Below are 19,096 nucleotides of genomic sequence, written 5' to 3'. Positions count from 1 at the left end.
TAGAGGTGGTTAGGAAAAGCACTGCATTATAGATGAAAGAAAGAGGTAGCTGTTCTTGTGTTATTGGACTACTTGAAATAAAAAATTTAGGTGGGTTGTAGATGGAACAACCAATAATTATGAAATTTAATGCAGTTCTTGTAGGAGCCTTTAGGTTTTATTGTTATTAGTATGACATGGAGGGAGGGATCTGTAGTGGTATGTTTATTCCCTCTCTAGATGGAGTTTGTGTATGCAGGTCTTGCATGCTCTGGAAGTGGCAACAAAAGCGCTTGGCAAAATTACCAGATTGTTGTTCTCATATGGGGGCTCATCTTCAGAGGAAGAGCATTCTTCTTCTGGAAACATTGAATCAACATTAGGCGAAGGCCATTGGGGGTTCCTGGGGTCATACTCTTTGCCTGTCAGAGAAAGGGCCACTCTTTCAGGATATGCAGAAGTGTCAGCTAATTAGAGACACTTCTGAGCAGGTATGTTGTCATGCCATTGCTACAAAGTGCCATTGGAGAGGTTGAAAGAACTAGGGACGCCAAAGATGGTGTATAGGAGGAAGATTCGGAATGCTGGACTTCTTATATGACCCAAATGCTCTAAAAGTAATCATGCCTACACTTGATTTGTTTATTGCCATTAGAGCAGGAGAAATTGAAGTTTGAGATTCAACCAGAACCAACTGTTGGAGAATGCCTTGATAGGTAGATGCTAAGAAATTTGTTCCAGTACTGATGGAATTCAGGAAGCAGTCGGGAAGGCTGAGATTTTCCTTCTAAAAGTGAGTTTTTAATTCCAGGTTCAAGATTTCTTCTGCTAACATTGTAGCTTTGTCCAAAGACCCTTGTTGGCTTTGATAGTATGCCCCTTTGTCTTTTGACATCTTCATCCATTCGAATCCAGGTTTGTCTACGAATTTAAAAAAATTAAATGAATCTAAAAAAAGAATCCAGGTTTGTCTTCCTGAGCTGGAACTTCCTTCTTGGTCTTTCTGTCACACACTAGTGTTTTTGTTCCATACATGTACTTTCTTTTCATAGATGAGGCTCCATATGGAAATAGATGTTTGGCAATACATTACAGTACTTGGGTGGGACTACAGTTAAGCAGATAGTTTATGAGTAACTATTGCTCAACTTTTTGTGTGTGCGTGTGCGGGCGTGTGTGTAGATTTGGGCATTGAAACTGGGATTGTGAGTTGGTGAGAAATGATGAAAGGATTTCTACTTCCCAAACTTAGAAATGAGCTCCCCTTTTGTTTCCCAAAACTCTTGTCTTTCACCCTTGATGCGTCCATGAAGGCGTTGTCGAAGAATTTTCTTCTCGGCTGATGTCAGCAACAAAGCCAAGTTTGGTTAAATGGCCAAATGGCTTAATGAGAATAATTACTGTGTTATCTTGGAAGAAGTACACATCAAATGTGAGTTGTATAAGATTCGCGTAAATTTGCATACACAATTAAATTACAAAAATATATTTAGAATATACATATTGTTTCATAGTCTTAACATATCATGTTGACATATTGATGACACGTATATTCTTAATACTTTAATTTGAGAACCTCTGAAGGTTCTAGGACAAATGTATCTTCAATTCGTATCATGTGTAGTATCTTTTCATTTGAGGATTGTCGAGAGTGGTAGTAATTTATTCATCCAAAAAAAAAGTGGCTGTAATCTTTGATTTCTTCTTTTTGGGGTTCTATCTAAAGCTTGAAGGCCCAAGAAAAGCAAAATAATTTAGAGAAATTAATAAATCACTGAAGAACCCAACACCAATATCCAGCATATACCGCAATGAAGACAAGATTGCAATCTAGTGATATACTCTGGCATCCACCATGCTTGTTTGATTGGTTCTGTTTGTGCGGTATTTTTGTTTCATTTTTGAATGTTAAAGGGTAAAAAAGTACACCTAAATATCTTTAAGCCTCCTGCAGTTCATTATTCAAACCTTCACGAAGAGAGTCAGCTTATTTTGGGTTTTCTTGAAATTATATTCATGAGGGTGGAAGATGCAAAAACTTTTTATGAAGCTTAGGCTCGCCAATTCATTTAGTCAAAAAGTCAAAAAATTATTAAAAAAATGAAAAAGTCAACAACACATATCAAAAAGTCAAAGATTCTCTTTTCTCTCTATTTTTTGCACATCTTTTCGTAAAAAGTCAAAAAAACATCCCAAACATACTAATTTTTTTTAGCTCATATTTTAGTCAAATAGTCAAAAAATTACTAAATTAACCTTTTCCCAAACGAGGTCTTAGACTCTTGTTGAAAATGCAACCAACTTTTAAACAATCAACCAACCAACCACCAAGAGAAGGAAAAAGAGAAGCTGACGATAATAAATGCTAATATACATATGGATCCTATTGCTATCAGAAAGTCAAGTAGTCCCCACGGCATGATTTTTTCTTTTTTTTTTAAAGTACTACTGCTACTACTAATGTGTACCAACTGGATCATAATACAACCCCCACCAGCTTGGCACACATTACAAAGAGGCTATAACTAAAGGTATAGCTAATTACACACTACTACTCTCGGTGACACCCTTCTTGCCAATACGGCCCATCATCATGCACATGCTCAACTTTTAAAAAAAAAAAAAAAAAAGAACTCCGGCAATTACTTTGGCTTGTAAACAGTAAAGGGTACACCTCATTGGGTGATTGTCCTAATTACCGGTCTCCACTGTTGCCTTCTACAGTTTTCTTCTCTCCTTTGTTTTACCACTCACTTGCGTCGTGCTGAATTTGAGTGGTGGTGATGGGCTTTGCTATCATTGCGTATCCTGTCAGCATACATGGGAAGGCGAATAATCTCGTGAATCTCATTCAATAACACGTCTTCCGTGATATTGTCCCTTATGCTTCGCATCACCTGTTTCAATCAAAGATCAAAAATGGTGTTGAAACTGATTTAACAAACCAACAAGACAATTATGGCAATGGGGAGCAACCTTCTTGTAAGTATTGAAATCATTTGGGGTTGATTTATCTGCCCTGATGCGCATACAGACCCATACGTCTCTCTCTGAATCCCAAGAACATTCGACAATCTTCCCCGAGTATGAGGTGGGATCAGAATCATCTGTGCAAGTCATAAGTACACAAATCAAGGGAATGCTTTGACCAAAATAGACCTAGAAACTAAAGAATGCTTGACCAAATTATAAATAAAAAACCCACACAAAATTGCAACATTAATTGCCAGAGCATCAGAATGGAAATGAAGAGATCAAACTCCAAAATCCTTCATATAAAATCATTAATGCCTAAAATAATAGTGAAAACCAGCTCCAAAGTGGATTATCAAGCAACAAGAACTACAAATATCTACAGCAACTTATCCTAAAATTAAATACCCAGTAAATAAAATGTCAAAATCATTGCAATCTTTAATTGTGTGATTAAAACTTCAACCTCAATATTTCAAAAAATAAATAAATAAATAAGCGTAAAATGTAAACAGACGAATCAGATATTTGAAGATCACTTTTTCATCATAACATTCAAAAAAATCTCATTTTAGGGCTAATTTGCTCTTTGGTATTGCTCTCCTACCAAACCACATCAATGTGCATTATTTCAAGAGAAACAAAAGGTTTTAACAGTGCTATAGTGCAAAACATAGGTCTTATTGTTGATACACACACACACACGAAAACAAACACACACACACACACACATATATATATATATATATCAGACAGAAGGAAAAATCCACCCACCACCAAATTCAACCCTATTTCCATCCATCAGCTTCTTCTTTCCTCGTTCATGCAAAAAAAGTAGCTGGCGATCATCAACCATCTGTTAAGACAAGTAGGCATGGGCAGTGAAATTTGCAGTTGAAAGAAAGGGGGAGAAACAGTTGAAAGAAAGGGGGAGAAACAGGAAACAGAAAGAAATCAGTTGTAAGAATTCGAGAACACAACCTGAAAGAAAGGGGGAGAAACAGGAAACAGAAAGAAATCAGTTGTAAGAATTCGAGAACACAACCTCAAACAAGAAGTCGACTGAGTTCATCTCAGGATATTTCCACTTTAAGAGGCCTTCATGTGTTCGGGGAATATAAGGATCATCCCAGCCCTGAAACACAAAGACCATCTGTAACTGACATCGTACACAACAGTAAACTAAGAACTCTGGTTGTCAAGAAAACAGTAATCTCCCCCCATCCACTAAATGTACTAAACAGCAAGTCAAAAACATGTCTTGTGAGAACAAAATATGTTTGCACCATAAACAATGGCAAAAACACAGTTCGGCCGATAATCTAAACAAATTCTTAAAAACTATCTCGCCTGGCACATTCACAGAAAGCAAGAGCATATCCAAGTTCCATATTCAGTTGAATCAGGATCTAGCAGCACTCACTACCTGTTTACATGGACTCTTTTATTTCCTCCAAAGTATGATATGACAAGGATAAGGGTGTGGGGTGACTTGAATCCTTTAATTTTCATAATTTTGAAGAAGAAACTCACATATGCAGTAGTAAAAAAACATTTCTACTCTCATACACAGAATTCCGTGTAGCTTATATATGAACTGAGGTCATATTTTGCACAACACCAGAAATTTCAACAAATAAATAGGTCTCATTGGACAAAGAACTTCAATTTTCATGGTAATGCAGATGCTAGACCAATAAAACTTGAACATCCTTAAAGTTATAAGAAAGAGTCATGTATGCATTGTTGTATATAAATCCTTGCGCACCTGAAAAATGAGACCGTCTGCCGCATGTGAAAGCCTTGGAATGAATTCCTTCAAAAGTTTGGTGACAGTAGAGAGCAACCAAAAATCTTTCCTCCTCACCTGATAAACTTCTCAATCAAATTAATAACTAGTCACAGTTGGAAATCAAATAGGTTCAAGTCAATTGTCATTGGCCCTCAAAACATACCCTGAATGGTTCCAAATCATATCTGTAATATGGATTTCTACTTTGGTATATATGTTGGCGTTCATGGTTTCGAGGTTCAATCACTTCTTTCTCGAGCATTTTCCACCGTTCATAGAAGGGCCGCTGCAGAGATTTGCAGTTATCACACAGTTACCAACAGGGAAAGTAGATAAGAGAGAAAAAAACACACAAACAAACATTCCATGATGATATAATCTTCACAAAGTTTAATATAGTAGGCATAATTCATTGATTTCAATGCCCTTCATAAATTTAAGCGAAATTCAAATGGACGAGTATATTAACGTTAGTGATAGTCAAAATAAGAAATCTGTACTAGTGCTGCCATCTCTCTTTGATCATCCTAATATGAGTAACCCCCAGCAGAGGTTTGTCGGAGAGGAACTTAGCTAGATATAGCAAAAACACAAATGCAAGAATTAAATTTTATAAAGCATCCCTTCTTTGATCCTTGATTGCATCTAATGAGAAGTAGGTTCTGACTTAGTTTTCTAACCTCTACGACAGAGACTTGATTAATTGCCATCAGATCATAAATCAAGTATCTTCTTTCCTGCTTCTGTGAGTCCGGCAAAGTATCAATTATCATCTCCCCATCAAGTAATGTATAGTGGTGAGTCTTCTCAGCTAAAGCCTTACAAGAAATATATAATTACACCAGATTGGAGGTCATCAATAAGAAAAATTCTATTAAAGAGGCTTTAAACACCAAAAACCTTCAATATGTATACATACTTCATTAGTGCTTTTGCATGGAAATCGCATCTGGACCCTACGAAAGTTAAAATTCCTATCAACTAAGTAACAACCATCCATGGTTATTAGCATCATATATCGTGTTCCATCTGCTTTCCATGTGGAGTAATAGTACCGTTGCCTTAACAATTGTAGGTTGTCCCTGCAAGCAAAAAATATTAGTTACATTGTTATAAATAATTCAATTAAAGTCAAGAATGAACGTTCAACATAAAAATGATAATCCACAGGCGTAATTACAGCAGAAATAACACAATTATCAAAATTAGCATAAGTTTTTGCAGATGAGAAGATGAGCCCGATATATGTGGCACATTCATTTAAAACTAGGGGTCTGCTTTCTTTAGGGAATGACGTCTTTGATAACCATAGTCACAGCCAGCATTTGTACTCTATCAATTGCTTCAAATACTTAAATGAAAGCCTTTAAAATAAAAATAAAAAAAACCTCAAGCTCCAAAGAGCGAGAAAGGGGTGATAGCTTTTCAAGAGCTCTTTAAGATAGAAATTCTAGGCTAGCTGCGTCAGATAAGAACATGGTGCAGGTTTACATTGGAGCATTAGTGCAGCGTCAACTACACAATTTATCATTAGATTCATGTTAGTATACGATGCAATTTCAACAGGCCATGTTATGTTTTTCAGCAAAAAAGTCAAAAAGCCACTACAAGTTGTCACGTCACTCTCTATTTTTCTGCACATCTTTTCATAAAAAGTCAAAAAACCAACTCAAATAGCCAATTCCCAAACGGGGCCTAACTTCAAAGGAGAACTCCTCACAGTGACATTTTATTCTTGACATTCAATCAAGACAGTTATGCTATGTGCTCATCCAATAGCCTGTAGTATGGGTTTCATTGCAGTCTTAAAGACCTTCCCACTCAATGTGGCAGTTAGAGCACTAGGTCCAAGAAAAAATCTAACATAAGTTTCACATTCTGCCATTGTAAATCCAATGTAAACACCATCATTAAAGATTAAGACAAGATACTACAACACCCAAAATCTCTACAGAAAAGAGAAACCATGAGACATTTCACAAAACACTGAAACTAAAATGTACAGTTGCTGGTAAAAAAAAAATCCTAAAAACCATCTTTTTGACTTGTGAAATGCCTTAAACCTCTTCTTCCATAAAAACCAAATGGAAACTATGAAATCACAATTTTCGGATCCATGAATGAAACCCAGTCATTTTTTCAAGAAAATACCAACCAGCAGCTGTCCACCTAAACATATCCCTATCTTAAGAAGAATGTGATACGAGGCATGGAATTTCTGAGTGGATTTCCACAACATATCACGCATCCACATGATATTACAATCTACAACAATATTAACCAGGGACACACCACTTACTCATCTGATTTGAAGAGACCAAAACACTTTCAGAGACAGACGTATGCTTTCCCCACTACTGTCTCAGTTTACATATAAGACCTTTAAGGTAGCGTAGTATCAAATGCATGTTGTTTGACAGAACTGATACATTGCACAAATAAAATCAAAGAGATCTTCCATTTTTTTTAAAAATAAGTATGAAAGAGATCTTCCATGTACCAAATTTAAACATGAAAAAAATTGAGAAATTCAATTTCATCTACACCAACATGTATTTAACAGATGAACTATGCACTCAGCAACAAGCAACTAACAACAACCAACATTATTAACAAGACCACAAATAACGAACATTTTGGCACAAGTGCTATGAATTGCCAGCAAAAAAAGCCATGCCACGAGCTGGCAACACTATTCTAACCACAGGTAACTAGATACTTGGCCAAAGTTAAAATAGAAACAATTTTAAGCTGCCAAAAACTTCAAGCGACAAGGATGTGTCTTAAGAAAATTCAGCGGAAATAAAGAATATCTGCATACAATTCAACTTCTATCCTGCTACACAATCTGGAACTGGAGCATACCAGATACAGCAAACTCCAGTGTGTCCTTTCCATGATCTACCATCGTAATAGTAAAATATTGTTTCTAGGGCGTCACCTGCCGTGATGGTAAAATTTTAACTGCCAAGCACAAGAACACATGCTCAAGTCTAAGAGTAGCCACTTTGAGCAAATAACACCAGAGATTATATCTGTATCCAGTTCATCAGTCCCAGCACCCTCATTTTATCCTTTTTGTAAATAAATAAATAAATCATTCTACCAGCACTTTGCCATCCAGTGATGATAACAAACAGTAACATCACTTTTAATGATTATGAGTAAGTATACATCAAATGTAATTTACAGAATAAGACACTAGCTTCTGGCAAACCTACAGGCACACAAATGGTAAATTATCCCTTTCACAGATTATATACTTGTTATATACCTGCACAATTAAATGCAAAACCTGAAGCCCCATGACTGAGACCCTAATATTATAGCAGACACATTTTCCGATTTCGTCAAAGATAAGAACCCCAACTCAATGCAAGGATAAGGAACACACTAATTGGCACTCAAATTCTTACCTGATAATATAGAACACAACCACTGATAATACAGGATACAGCCATTAACATCCATAATTATTAATGAAGAGGAAAAGATTGAGTTGGACCTGTTAAGTGAAACTGGGTGTGAACCAGGGAATTGTGCGTTTCCTCTTACCTAAAAACAAAATACATAAATATTGCATAAGTGACAAGCAAATAGGCATTTCATACTAAAATCTAGTATTTAAATTTGATTGAACTAATTTTGATTAGATTCACACCATTATGAAAATGTCATATAACATCCCAAAAGAATGCAAGAGATAACATAATGAAAGAACCCAAACATAAACAATGGAAAGGATGCCTTCGAAGTTCCTACCCCTATACCCAACTTAAGTGCTTGATAGCAGAACTGCCGCATTGCATTTTGCTGGTCGAAGGGTACACTATCTCCCAAAACATCATCATTTGTCATTACTGCATCTATCTCATGATTCTCCTGAATAATAAAGACATGTTAAAACTGGGAAGGGAATGAAACAACTCTCATTCCAAGTAATATATAAACCAAACCAAACCAAACCAAGCCTTAAGTCCCATCAAATGGGGTCGGCTACATGAATCCTTCTTCTCCACGCAGCCCTATCAAAGGCCATTTCATTCCAAGTAATATATAGTTTTGCAAAAATAACTAATATATACTAACTTGGCATAAATTTTGAATTCCAATATCATCCCATAAGGTGACCATGTCAAATGATTATTCATTGCATGATGGCACAAGGATGCCAGCTTTTAACATCTCAAATAAAGAACAATTTTTATTTTTATTTATTTTGTTTTTTTGTTTTTATTTTTTATAAAGTACACAAGTAAAGAAATTAACATCAAACTCATGCAGCAGACACTCCCTTTGAGTAATCCTGACCATGTTGGAAACTCAAGATGGACAGAGCTAAGAAAACAAGAGTAATGTCATCAGACTCATCACACAAGATGCAACGTCCCAACTAGAACTACTTACAAAGGAGGATAGCAACCATGCCGAAAAACCTGAAAAAGCACATATTTTTATTAGATAATAAACAGCATTGGACTATTCTTATGGGAGTAGTAAGGATAAGTTTCCGCTTGACGTATGTGGAGCAGGATACCTCAAAATAGAAAGTGCTTCTAGTGCGTAACCTAATAATAAAATACCTTCCAAAGAAGGTTCGTAAAATAACTATATTATATCAATGAATGTTAAACGGTTAAGAAGTGGTTTTCAAAATTTTAGCACAACCTAAAAGTGGAGTTGAGATGAATGAGACAAACAGAATAAGAAATAAAAAAATTATGTGGGAAGTGAAAGGTGGCACTAACTGAAGACACGATGAGAGAGCACCCAAGATGTCCAAGATGGCTTGCCCACATGCAAAGGAACAATTACCACACCATTAACAGGCGACTTTATCTGAATTAAAGGTAATAAAAGAACATAAAAAGGGCCAAATATGGAAATGAAGAGGTTGTTGTAGAATAAACCAAAATATTGCTTTGCATGGAGCAAACTAGAATAGAAGAATTAATATAGCCAACCCTAAATAGATAGGAAACTTGAACGACCGGAATGCCGCGAGCCCTATGGGCACCACATCAATATCACCATACCATCATGTGGCAAACTTCTGAGGCACAATGACTTCCTCACAAGACTAATTGGGGTTGCATGACTAGCCTAAGCAGGGGCACAGACCACCAAGTACAAATACTCAGCCCACTAGCACGGTTACTGCTCTAGTAAGCAAGAGCTCCTAAGTGAATGAGTCAAAGTATGAAGAGCCAGCCGTGGCGAGCTATGCGCAACAAAGCCCAGCACGCCCACTCCACCATAGCCCGCTCAACAGCAACATGGCTCACCTAGAGCACTCACTCACCATGCTCCTTCATGCCTCATTCTCATAAGGAATGCCTGGGAGTGACTATCTCTCTGCAAGTCAATCCCACTCAGATGCAACATAGTTGGGCCCCTGGTTGCCTAGACTAAGAGCAGGGTCTAGGCATCCCTTGCTAGAGATCATTGGAGGATTGTGGATTGGAGGCTAGGTACATGAGTTCATCAAGGTTGCTTGGTTCTCCCCTAGGATGACTGCTCCATTTTGACCAACTTAGAGAAAACGTTGACCTTATACTCACACCTGCTGCGTGCATGATACATTCCTCGAGATATCATATCTACCTTTGCAGCTCCTATGATGTAGCCTTCTCAAAGGACCTGAATCAGAGGATGCAGCAGTAGGGTTAATATCACCATTCTATCGAGTTGAGCAGAGCTCCCCTCTTGTTCATAAATGGCGGCTCCAATACTCATAGAATCTAACGGTATCATGAATGCAACCACAACAAAATCATAATCACACCCTAATACATAGCAAGATAAGATCACTAGCCTATCTTGCACACAACAAAACCACCCTCTATATCTCTAAGGTTGGCCTTGGTCTCTCTCCCGCCACCTCTAGCAATCTTGAGCCATTGAAGTGCCTACCATCTTCCTAACCACAACAGACCACTTCTAACACTCAATACCCACACAGTCTATTCTGTTATGCATAAGCATATCGTGTCCTCAGCTTCTCTAAACCCAGCATGTCTGCAACTTCTCATATAAATATCCCGTGCCCTTGTTGGTGCAACAAAAAGGATGCACACTAATTTGCCAATTCAGTCCATCTAAGAGTCTATAACAACAATAACCTTCACGGTCCAAAGCCACAGATTCGCCGAATAATAGGCTAACATAAATTTGCTAACTGCCACGGTACTTCCTTTATGGTAATCCCACTATCCTTGTAAACCTGAACCAGATCACTCATTTCTGTTGCCAACACTTTATGTTGCACATGAAACAACCATATTCACCTAATTTGGCATATTCAAATTCTTACTTTACCCTCTCATCTTTCCATATAATTTATCCCTACATCCATTTTTACAATGCTTCTTTGATCTGAAACCTCTAAAGTAGCTCAAAACTTTTGGTCATGCTCATAATTTGAGAAATTCGAATAACACGGCAGCTTATGAAGAAATCAGAAGAATTGAAGTGAACTACAAGCAAACCAGGAAGAGTAAGCTTTGGGACAATTTTATCAAAATATACATTATACTCAAAACACTAGACAGGGACTTTTGGTTGTCAAGTATGCATCAGGTTGCTGGATGATAAATGCCGAATCTGTTCATAGAGGTGAAGAGGAAGAGAAGAAAAAGAAGAGGAACAAACATTGGCACAGATCTGGAAAACTAAACCCGCCAAAGATGATGATAACTAGACCCACCAATTTTTCATATTTTAAAACAAACTTAGAAAGAAGAATGCCCAATATGATTAGAGATCTAGGCCTACGAAAGGACGGCTACTTTGAATGGTCAAACTAGTGGCAAAAAGAAACAGGACAGGTTAACTACTTCACAAGAAATCCAGAAAAACTGACTCGGTGCTTTCAACATTTTGACCTCAAAAGCCAATCTAGAAAATTATATCTATGCTTATACAATGCAAAAAATGAAAAAGCACAGCTTTTGCCACATAGGCTGCATTTTCATCACATCAACCATGCAAAGGAATGTGTCAAAAAATATTAGGAACCAGAAACCAAAATAATACTTCCAATAAATGCCTACATGCAAAGGAGCGGCAGGCCCTCCATCATCATCATCCTCATCATCATCATCTGGCACCGCATCTCCATTAAGATCAAGAACAGAAGATCTTTTCCACTCTGGAGTTGAAGGGCAAACAACAATTTCAGGTTTTCTTTCGTGATAGAAGTTGTACAAGGCATCAATATAATCTGGTTTGTAGATTCCTGGTGGGCGTGCATCAGCAAATACCTTAATTGCCTGCATCATAGGAAGCCAAACAATTCCTAAAATATAAGGCTACCTCTGTGGAACCAAGCAAGAAGCAAAGTCGTAACAATATAGGGGAGGGGGAGGAGAACTGACCTGTGTGACAGATATGCATAGTGTACGCATGAGATAATGAACAATCATATACCCTGTTCGATTATGCCCGTGTGTGCAATGAACAAGAACATACTTCTTTGAAAGCTTCTGACGGGAGAGAAATTGTGAAACCTGATAAGGTGCAATTTATCAATTATCAGTAGCAAGTTTTCACATTATAGCACGTGGTTCAACTTTCTAGTTATTCATACTATAATATAGCAGAGCCCTCGATCGACACATTTTTTACCCATGTCGCTATTAGACATTTTATAACTTTTTAATGTTTATATGTGATACTTTATCATTAGGTTTTCCCTCTCTACTTTCCCTCATTAAACAAGTTTCTTAAACTTTTTAACTATTCTAATTAATACTCTCTCCTTTAAAGTGACTCTTAAATCCAAACAATACACTAGGTCATTTAATATTGGTTTTTTCTTTTATTTTTCATTCTTTAATGACCAAATCTTACAACTAGAACTACAGCAAAAACTTTCAAGTACTGCAAAAGTTCAAAATAAAAAATAAAGATATTAAATTAAATATGTAGTTTAATTTAATGCATCTAAGTTTCATGAAAAGCCAAAAAGAAAAGAAGCTTATCCATTAAAAATGATGATCACCAATTTGTAAAGAGGGAGGAAAACATGAGTCAACTACCAAACAATCCAAAACACGTAATTTTTTATATGAAATCGCAAGGCCAAGCTAAACCCATATTACATGAACTCTTTAAAATAAATCAAATACCTATATCGAACACCCGACACTTGGACAAGGGTGTGAATATGTTTCCTATGCTTTCCATAGGACACCCTTTCTATATTTATATGTAAAAATATCATTGTATGTAGATATTGTTGTATAATAACTATAAAATGAGTGAAATACTTTTTGACATTGTATGATATAATAACACCATTTTATCTGTTAAAATGTACCAAAACCTACCACTACACCTACTCCACCCACTTCACCTACTCTCCACCTACTCCTCACCTACTACACACTCACCATCTCCTATATATAGGAATCAATGTAAGAACAACAAATCAATCAATAATATACATCAATCAATTTATTTTACATGGTACCAGAGCAAGGTTAAGCACTTAGTATTTTTCGCTTCACCGGCGGACGGCAACCTCGCCTTGGCCGTCCGCCGAACCTCAACCTAATCCGCTAGAATTTTCTACACATACCTTGAAATTTATTCGAGTCCACCACCACTGCCCCTCCTCTCACTGTTGTCCTCCCATACACCACCGTCTCGGTCGTCTTCATCTACCACCACTGTTAACCTTAACCTGTGAGACCCCAGCTTCCAGATCCAACTCTACCGAACACTCCGACGCAGAGGATTCCCTCCTCACACCCACCATCTCAGCACCAGAGAGGCTTGACGACGCGCCGGCGGTGGAGCTAAGATCGTCACTTCCTCCGTCACTCAAGGCGGCGCCACCAGCACCACCGGCGTCTTCCAAATCAACATGGGACTTGTCTACAGTTTCCATTTGCAAGACCCAGAGACAGATTCCTCATGTAAAGGCAATGCGACACTGAGATCATTAATACCCCCACAAAATATTGAAGGTTTTTGAGGGCTCTTCAACCTCTGAAAATGGAGGAAAGAGAAATCACAGTAACCCCCCTCTTTCTCTCTCTCTATGTGCCTGAGACTATCCCAAGAACAAGTGGTGTCCATCTCTCTCTCTCTCCTCCCTTTTCTTTTTTAATCACACCCTACCAAACGAATCTCCAGGCCATTCTCCAAGTGGTCTAACTTTTTATTTTTTTATTACTATTATTATTATATCAAATAATCAATACACCCCACTTTACCTTTATTTATTTTATTTTATCTTTTCTTTTTCATTTCCAACAAAAAAAAAATATATATATATATATATATACATACCCACGTGAACCAATCTCTTAATCTCCTCTGTTTGATTTCAAAACCCCTTTTAATCTCTTTCTTTTTTTTTTATTATTTCTCTTAAAACAAAAAAAAAACAAAAAAAAAAAAAAAAAATAGGCAGAAGACGAACTGCACACCAAACTCATTTTATTCATGTCGGGGCTCACCCCGATCACCATTTTACACCACACAAAAAAAAAAAAAAAAACAAAAAAAACCACACCAACACAAATCGGAACAATGGGATTTTTCTTCTCTACTCTGCCGCCGGTCTCTTCTTCTTGCCTCCGTCCTGCGCAGCCCTTGACGGTGTTGCCTCCGTGTTTCCCACTCCACTGGGCACGATCACTTCACCCTGCTCCTCCACTGCAGCATATGGCGGCCCTCCAAATCGGAACATCACGGTGGCCTTCCGCTTCAGCTCCTTATTTTCCGCCTTCAGCACACTTATCTCTGCTCGCGCATCCTTATACATGCGTTGGAGCAGCGCCAGTTGGGCGTTTAACTGCTGCACCTCATTTGTCCTACTCTGCAGCCGGTGCGACAAGTTTGTGACCGCCGTCATGGTTTCCACACATGACTTCAAAGTATACTGATTGGCCTCCACATCCGACTGCACTGCCATTCTTTGCTCCACAGACCGCATCGGAAAGTTCAACGGAGCAAACTCCAGGGCGCTTGGTTGAGGTTCCAGTGCCACCGCACCAGTTATCTCTCTTGTTGACTCGTTGAGGTCGGGAAAGAGGGTGAGCAGTCCACGGGAAGACGAGGCCATTTTCTGGGCAACAGAGTGTTACAGACTATCTCTCTCAGCAAAAGGAACTATCTCTCTCAGCACAACGAAGAGTTTTTTCAGAGGTTTTTCGCAGGTTTTTTTTGTCTTCGCTTCTGCCTCAAGCACAGCCTCCGCATTGGTTTATATCGACACTGACGACGCAGCCGACACGCCACTCTGTCGCTCACGTGCCTCGCCGCGTCTCCGGCTCACCTTTTGATGGCTCGACGCTTTCTGTCGGGCACGCCTTTTGATGAAGTGGGCGCACCTTTTGAGGGCGCGACTTTTGAGGGCTCACTATATATATCCATATATATATATATTTGGGCAGCCTATATACACCATCATACAGTGTATTTTTTATGGGTCCGACAAGACTCTGTAAACTGTCCCGACATTGATTCCGGTTAGCTCCTTTATGGGTCTGACAAGACTCTGTAAACTGTCCCGACATTGATTCCGGTTAGCTCCTTTATGGGTCTGACAAGACTCTGTAAACTGTCCCGACATTGATTCCGGTTAGTTTCTACAAGGGTCCAGCAAGACTCCGTAAACTGTCACAACAACGGTCATAACATTATCTGCTACAACGGTCCGACATGACCCCATAAACTGTCTTCTAGATCGGTCTGCCATAACCATACAGTCTTCTACAACGGTCTGACACGACCATACAGTGTCTCCTATCCATTTTTTATTTTTCAGATTATTTTCTTGGTTTGTTAGTCTCTCCAAACTCAAGTTGGTTAGTTCCTATCCCCCTTGAGTTTGGGGGGGGCTGTTAAAATGTATCAAAACCTACCACTACACCTACTCCACCCACTTCACCTACTCTCCACCTACTCCTCACCTACTACACACTCACCATCTCCTATATATAGGAATCAATGTAAGAACAACAAATCAATCAATAATATACATCAATCAATTTATTTTACATTATCTCACATAATAAATTAAACAAATATAAATATGACCCTTGTATTTACTAGTCTACATACCCCTAGATTTAAAGTTTGATGGGTTTGACCTCTAGATCCGCACCCTTACCCATGTCGATACAAAATTCGTTGACCTGATTGTATTTGTTCCAACCTAATTTTAAAATAAATGGTTTGAGAGAGCATTGATTAGGTAGGGTAAACTATAGTGATAGGTACGTCAAAACTGTCAAATTTATAGTAAAGTATGAAATTGTACCACTAAAATAATTGAGTGTAAAAGCAAAAATTCGCACGTGAAACCCAAAAAAACCCAATCTATTGCCATCACTTCAAAGCTTAATTAAAATTTAAAAAATTAATCCAACCCTTACATGGCTTGCAATGACAATTAAATTACAATATTTTCTGCAATTTCACATAAATATTGATTCATGAACATATACGTATACAATAATGTAGCATATTTTTCAGTTACATTCTTATGATGTAGCATATTTGTTACTATATTCCTTTGCAACGGGTTTGGGTTACAGGGGTCCTTCAAAGGTGGCTTTTTTTGTATGAACGGCAGCTCTTGGCAAGATCCTTACGATTGACAATTTGGTTTGGCGTGGGGCCCATATCTTAGTTAATGGGTGTTGTATGTGTTGTGGAGATGCAAAGTCAGTAGATCATTTGTTGATTCAGTGTCCAGTAGCTTATTGTTTGTGGATGCTTGTTTTTTTCTACTTTTGGAGTTGTGTCCGTGCAGCAGAAAGGGGTGATGAAGGTTCTTTGGAGTTGGGGAAAGGGTCAGGTTGGGAAGCGACGTCACAAGGCTTGGGCCTTAGCTCCTTTGTGTTTAATGTGGTTGCTTTGGCTAGAGCAAAATCGACGTGTGTTTCAGGGTGTTAACTTGGTTAGAAGACAGGCTTCTACAAGTTCTGTGTGGCTGCATGTCAAGGTGTGTGGATCCTGATTTGTTCACCTTTTCAGATTTCTTGGATAATGTGACTAGCTAGTTTGGTGCATTTTTAGGCCTCTTTGTTTTTTGTACTCTTTGGCATGTCCTTGATGCTCTTTCTTCAATAAATTTATTTATCAAAAATGAATAAACTAACTTCTTAAAAGATAAAACTCACTTAGTTCTTTTCATGACAATTACAACTCAATTAGGTCTACTCATCAATTAAGCGACATTTCCACTAAGACAATATCAATATAAAATTAACTTAAAACGTGAAATTGAAAATTACTTAATTTTTTTCATGACAATTACAACTCAATTAAGAAGTTTTGATATTATAATATGTTGCAAAAGGACATGATTCGCTTATCATTTTTAGTTATCATTTTTAGGGAGAAAATGTTATACAAACAAAATTTCTATAAAAAAAAAAAAATAGCATCCAAAATGATGTGGCATTAGCATTTCAAAATTATGAGCCCAAGTGACAGCACTTCTGCTTTGAAATGATCAAACACAACGAACCACATCATTATGCTGAGCTATATGATGTGGCAATGGCAATTTTTGAAATTATGAGGCCAAGGAATTTCTTTTGCATTGAAATGATAGAACTACAATGAGCTACATCATTCTAAACAAATAAATAACTTTTGTTTGTAAAGCAATACTCTTTGCAATGTCAATAAATCATTGGAAAAAAATCCACTTTTATCCCATTGTGGTTTCACCCTGAAGCACTTGGCCCCTTTATCGTTCAAAACTAGCCAATTACCCCCATGTAGTTTTGTTAGTGCTACAGATACATTTTCTATCCAAATAGATGGAAAATGTGCCACACATGCCTGTTAAGAGAGTTCAGAAAAAGAAGAATTTAGTCAAAGTCAAATTCCAATGTAAAAATACAAGATTTTCCTTGTCTTAATCTCTACCTAACTTGTGCAAACCCTAAGCCTAACCCTAACCTACCCACAACTCTTCCCTCCTCCAGCTCCGAATCACCTCCTCCTCCCTTACCTCCCAGATGACTCTGCCCTCTTCCTGCACCTCCTCTTCCTCAACCTCCCTTATAACCCTTCCCCTCCTTACCCACCTCCCAACTGCTCCTCCCTCTTGCCCACCTCCCAGCAGCCTCCCTTCCTCCATATTTCTTCAATCAACTCAAAACTGCTTTTGAAATTCAATTGTCAAGGCTAGCAACTTAGGGTTGTTACTACTCACATTGGGAACAACATTTTTGGTCTTCCATCAATGCTCAAACTTTCAGTGTATCATAAAATGCTACAATAGTCCAAATAAAAGCACAGAAGCAAATGAATCTCAATCACGGAAAGTGCTGAGTCAAACGAACCCATTTCACAAAATTCTATAATAATCATATTGTAAGAGACCCTATTAGGCATAATCGACAACTTCTCTGGGAACTTGTATGCGTTCCCAATAACTTGTACATATGCCCAACATATAATTTGTAAATCAATAGATTTACATATCTACCCCGCTTTCCAGTTAATAAACTATATATGTATATCTACATATTAACAAAAATTTGAAGGAAAAAAATGTTGAATTTGGTGATAGAGGATGATCGAAAAAAATGGAGCTGCTAATGGAGGCCGTGGTGGAAGACCAAGGGTATAAATGTCCTTTTATAAGTACAGCTAACGGATTTGGTGTTGCAATTTAGTCCAAAACCACATGAGTTAAATGGCTACTTTTCAAAGACAAGAGGTGAAGTGCTCTAGGCCCATGCCACAAGGGGTTTAAATGGATTTTAGCCTAAATCATTTACTCAAGCATAGTTTCTACAAAACTTAGGCTGTAATTTATGTAGTTTGATCAGATAAACGTATAACAAAAATACCTTCTTTTATTAAGAATATCTCTTCCATTCTATTCATGCATTGCATGGGTTTACCACAAGTTATGAATAAAAGGAGAAATTACATTTTAAGATTGATTCAAAACCAGTAAAAGAGTGGTGTAAAAACTGAGACATTTTCCTCCCTAAAATTACTTCTAAAGAATCCTAACTTATAATTTTCCCTCGTACAAAAATATAGCAAGATGAGAATAGTAGAATGTCTGTTTACCTTGCTTATATTAGTATTATCAAGGGTCACGAGGCAAAATATGAGAAAATAGTAAAAGCCGGCAGCCTGGCACACGTTACACAAACCATATAGGTATTATGGTAAATGTGTCCTGTATTTTATGTGGTTGATCAGAAAAAAAAAAAAGTAGTACATAAAAAATCTCCTTTTATTAAGAATATCTCTTCCATCCGTTCATTGCGTAGGTCTACCACTAGCTATAAATATAAGGGAGATTCATTCAAAAACCAGTAAAAGGGCCATGTAAAACTCATACATTTTCCTGCCTAAACT

The 19,096-nt window shown here is 37.6% G+C and overlaps 1 protein-coding gene across 10 annotated transcripts in view; it reads right to left on the bottom strand.

The window, feature by feature from the left end:
• Nucleotides 1-2,312: 2,312 nt before the first annotated feature.
• LOC114267699 (uncharacterized) overlaps nucleotides 2,313-19,096 on the bottom strand; it is a 26,271-nt gene continuing 9,487 nt past the window's right edge. For 7 of the 10 annotated variants that reach the window (XM_028208755.2, XM_028208751.2, XM_028208754.2 and 4 more), the window contains 12 exons: nucleotides 12,121-12,252; nucleotides 11,797-12,015; nucleotides 8,507-8,626; nucleotides 8,250-8,299; nucleotides 5,664-5,826; nucleotides 5,425-5,562; nucleotides 4,908-5,030; nucleotides 4,721-4,819; nucleotides 3,998-4,087; nucleotides 3,727-3,808; nucleotides 2,956-3,086; nucleotides 2,313-2,876 (listed from right to left, as the gene is read on the bottom strand). In XM_028208755.2, the coding sequence (XP_028064556.1) occupies nucleotides 2,730-2,876; nucleotides 2,956-3,086; nucleotides 3,727-3,808; nucleotides 3,998-4,087; nucleotides 4,721-4,819; nucleotides 4,908-5,030; nucleotides 5,425-5,562; nucleotides 5,664-5,826; nucleotides 8,250-8,299; nucleotides 8,507-8,626; nucleotides 11,797-12,015; nucleotides 12,121-12,252 (1,494 nt within the window). In that variant the 3' untranslated portion in view covers nucleotides 2,313-2,729. Of the gene's footprint in view, nucleotides 2,877-2,955; nucleotides 3,087-3,726; nucleotides 3,809-3,933; nucleotides 4,088-4,720; nucleotides 4,820-4,907; nucleotides 5,031-5,424; nucleotides 5,563-5,663; nucleotides 5,827-8,249; nucleotides 8,300-8,506; nucleotides 8,627-11,796; nucleotides 12,016-12,120; nucleotides 12,253-19,096 lie in introns of all 10 variants that reach the window. The other 3 variants (XR_014342001.1, XR_014342000.1, XR_014341999.1) reach the window with 1 other exon arrangement.

Source organism: Camellia sinensis, chromosome 10 (assembly GCF_055761805.1).
Source record: "Camellia sinensis isolate YWXY chromosome 10, ASM5576180v1, whole genome shotgun sequence".
In the NCBI taxonomy this organism is placed as follows: Eukaryota; Viridiplantae; Streptophyta; class Magnoliopsida; order Ericales; family Theaceae; genus Camellia; species Camellia sinensis.
The sequence above is the reverse complement of the archived record's forward strand: the minus strand, read 5'-3'. Positions and strand labels throughout refer to the sequence as shown.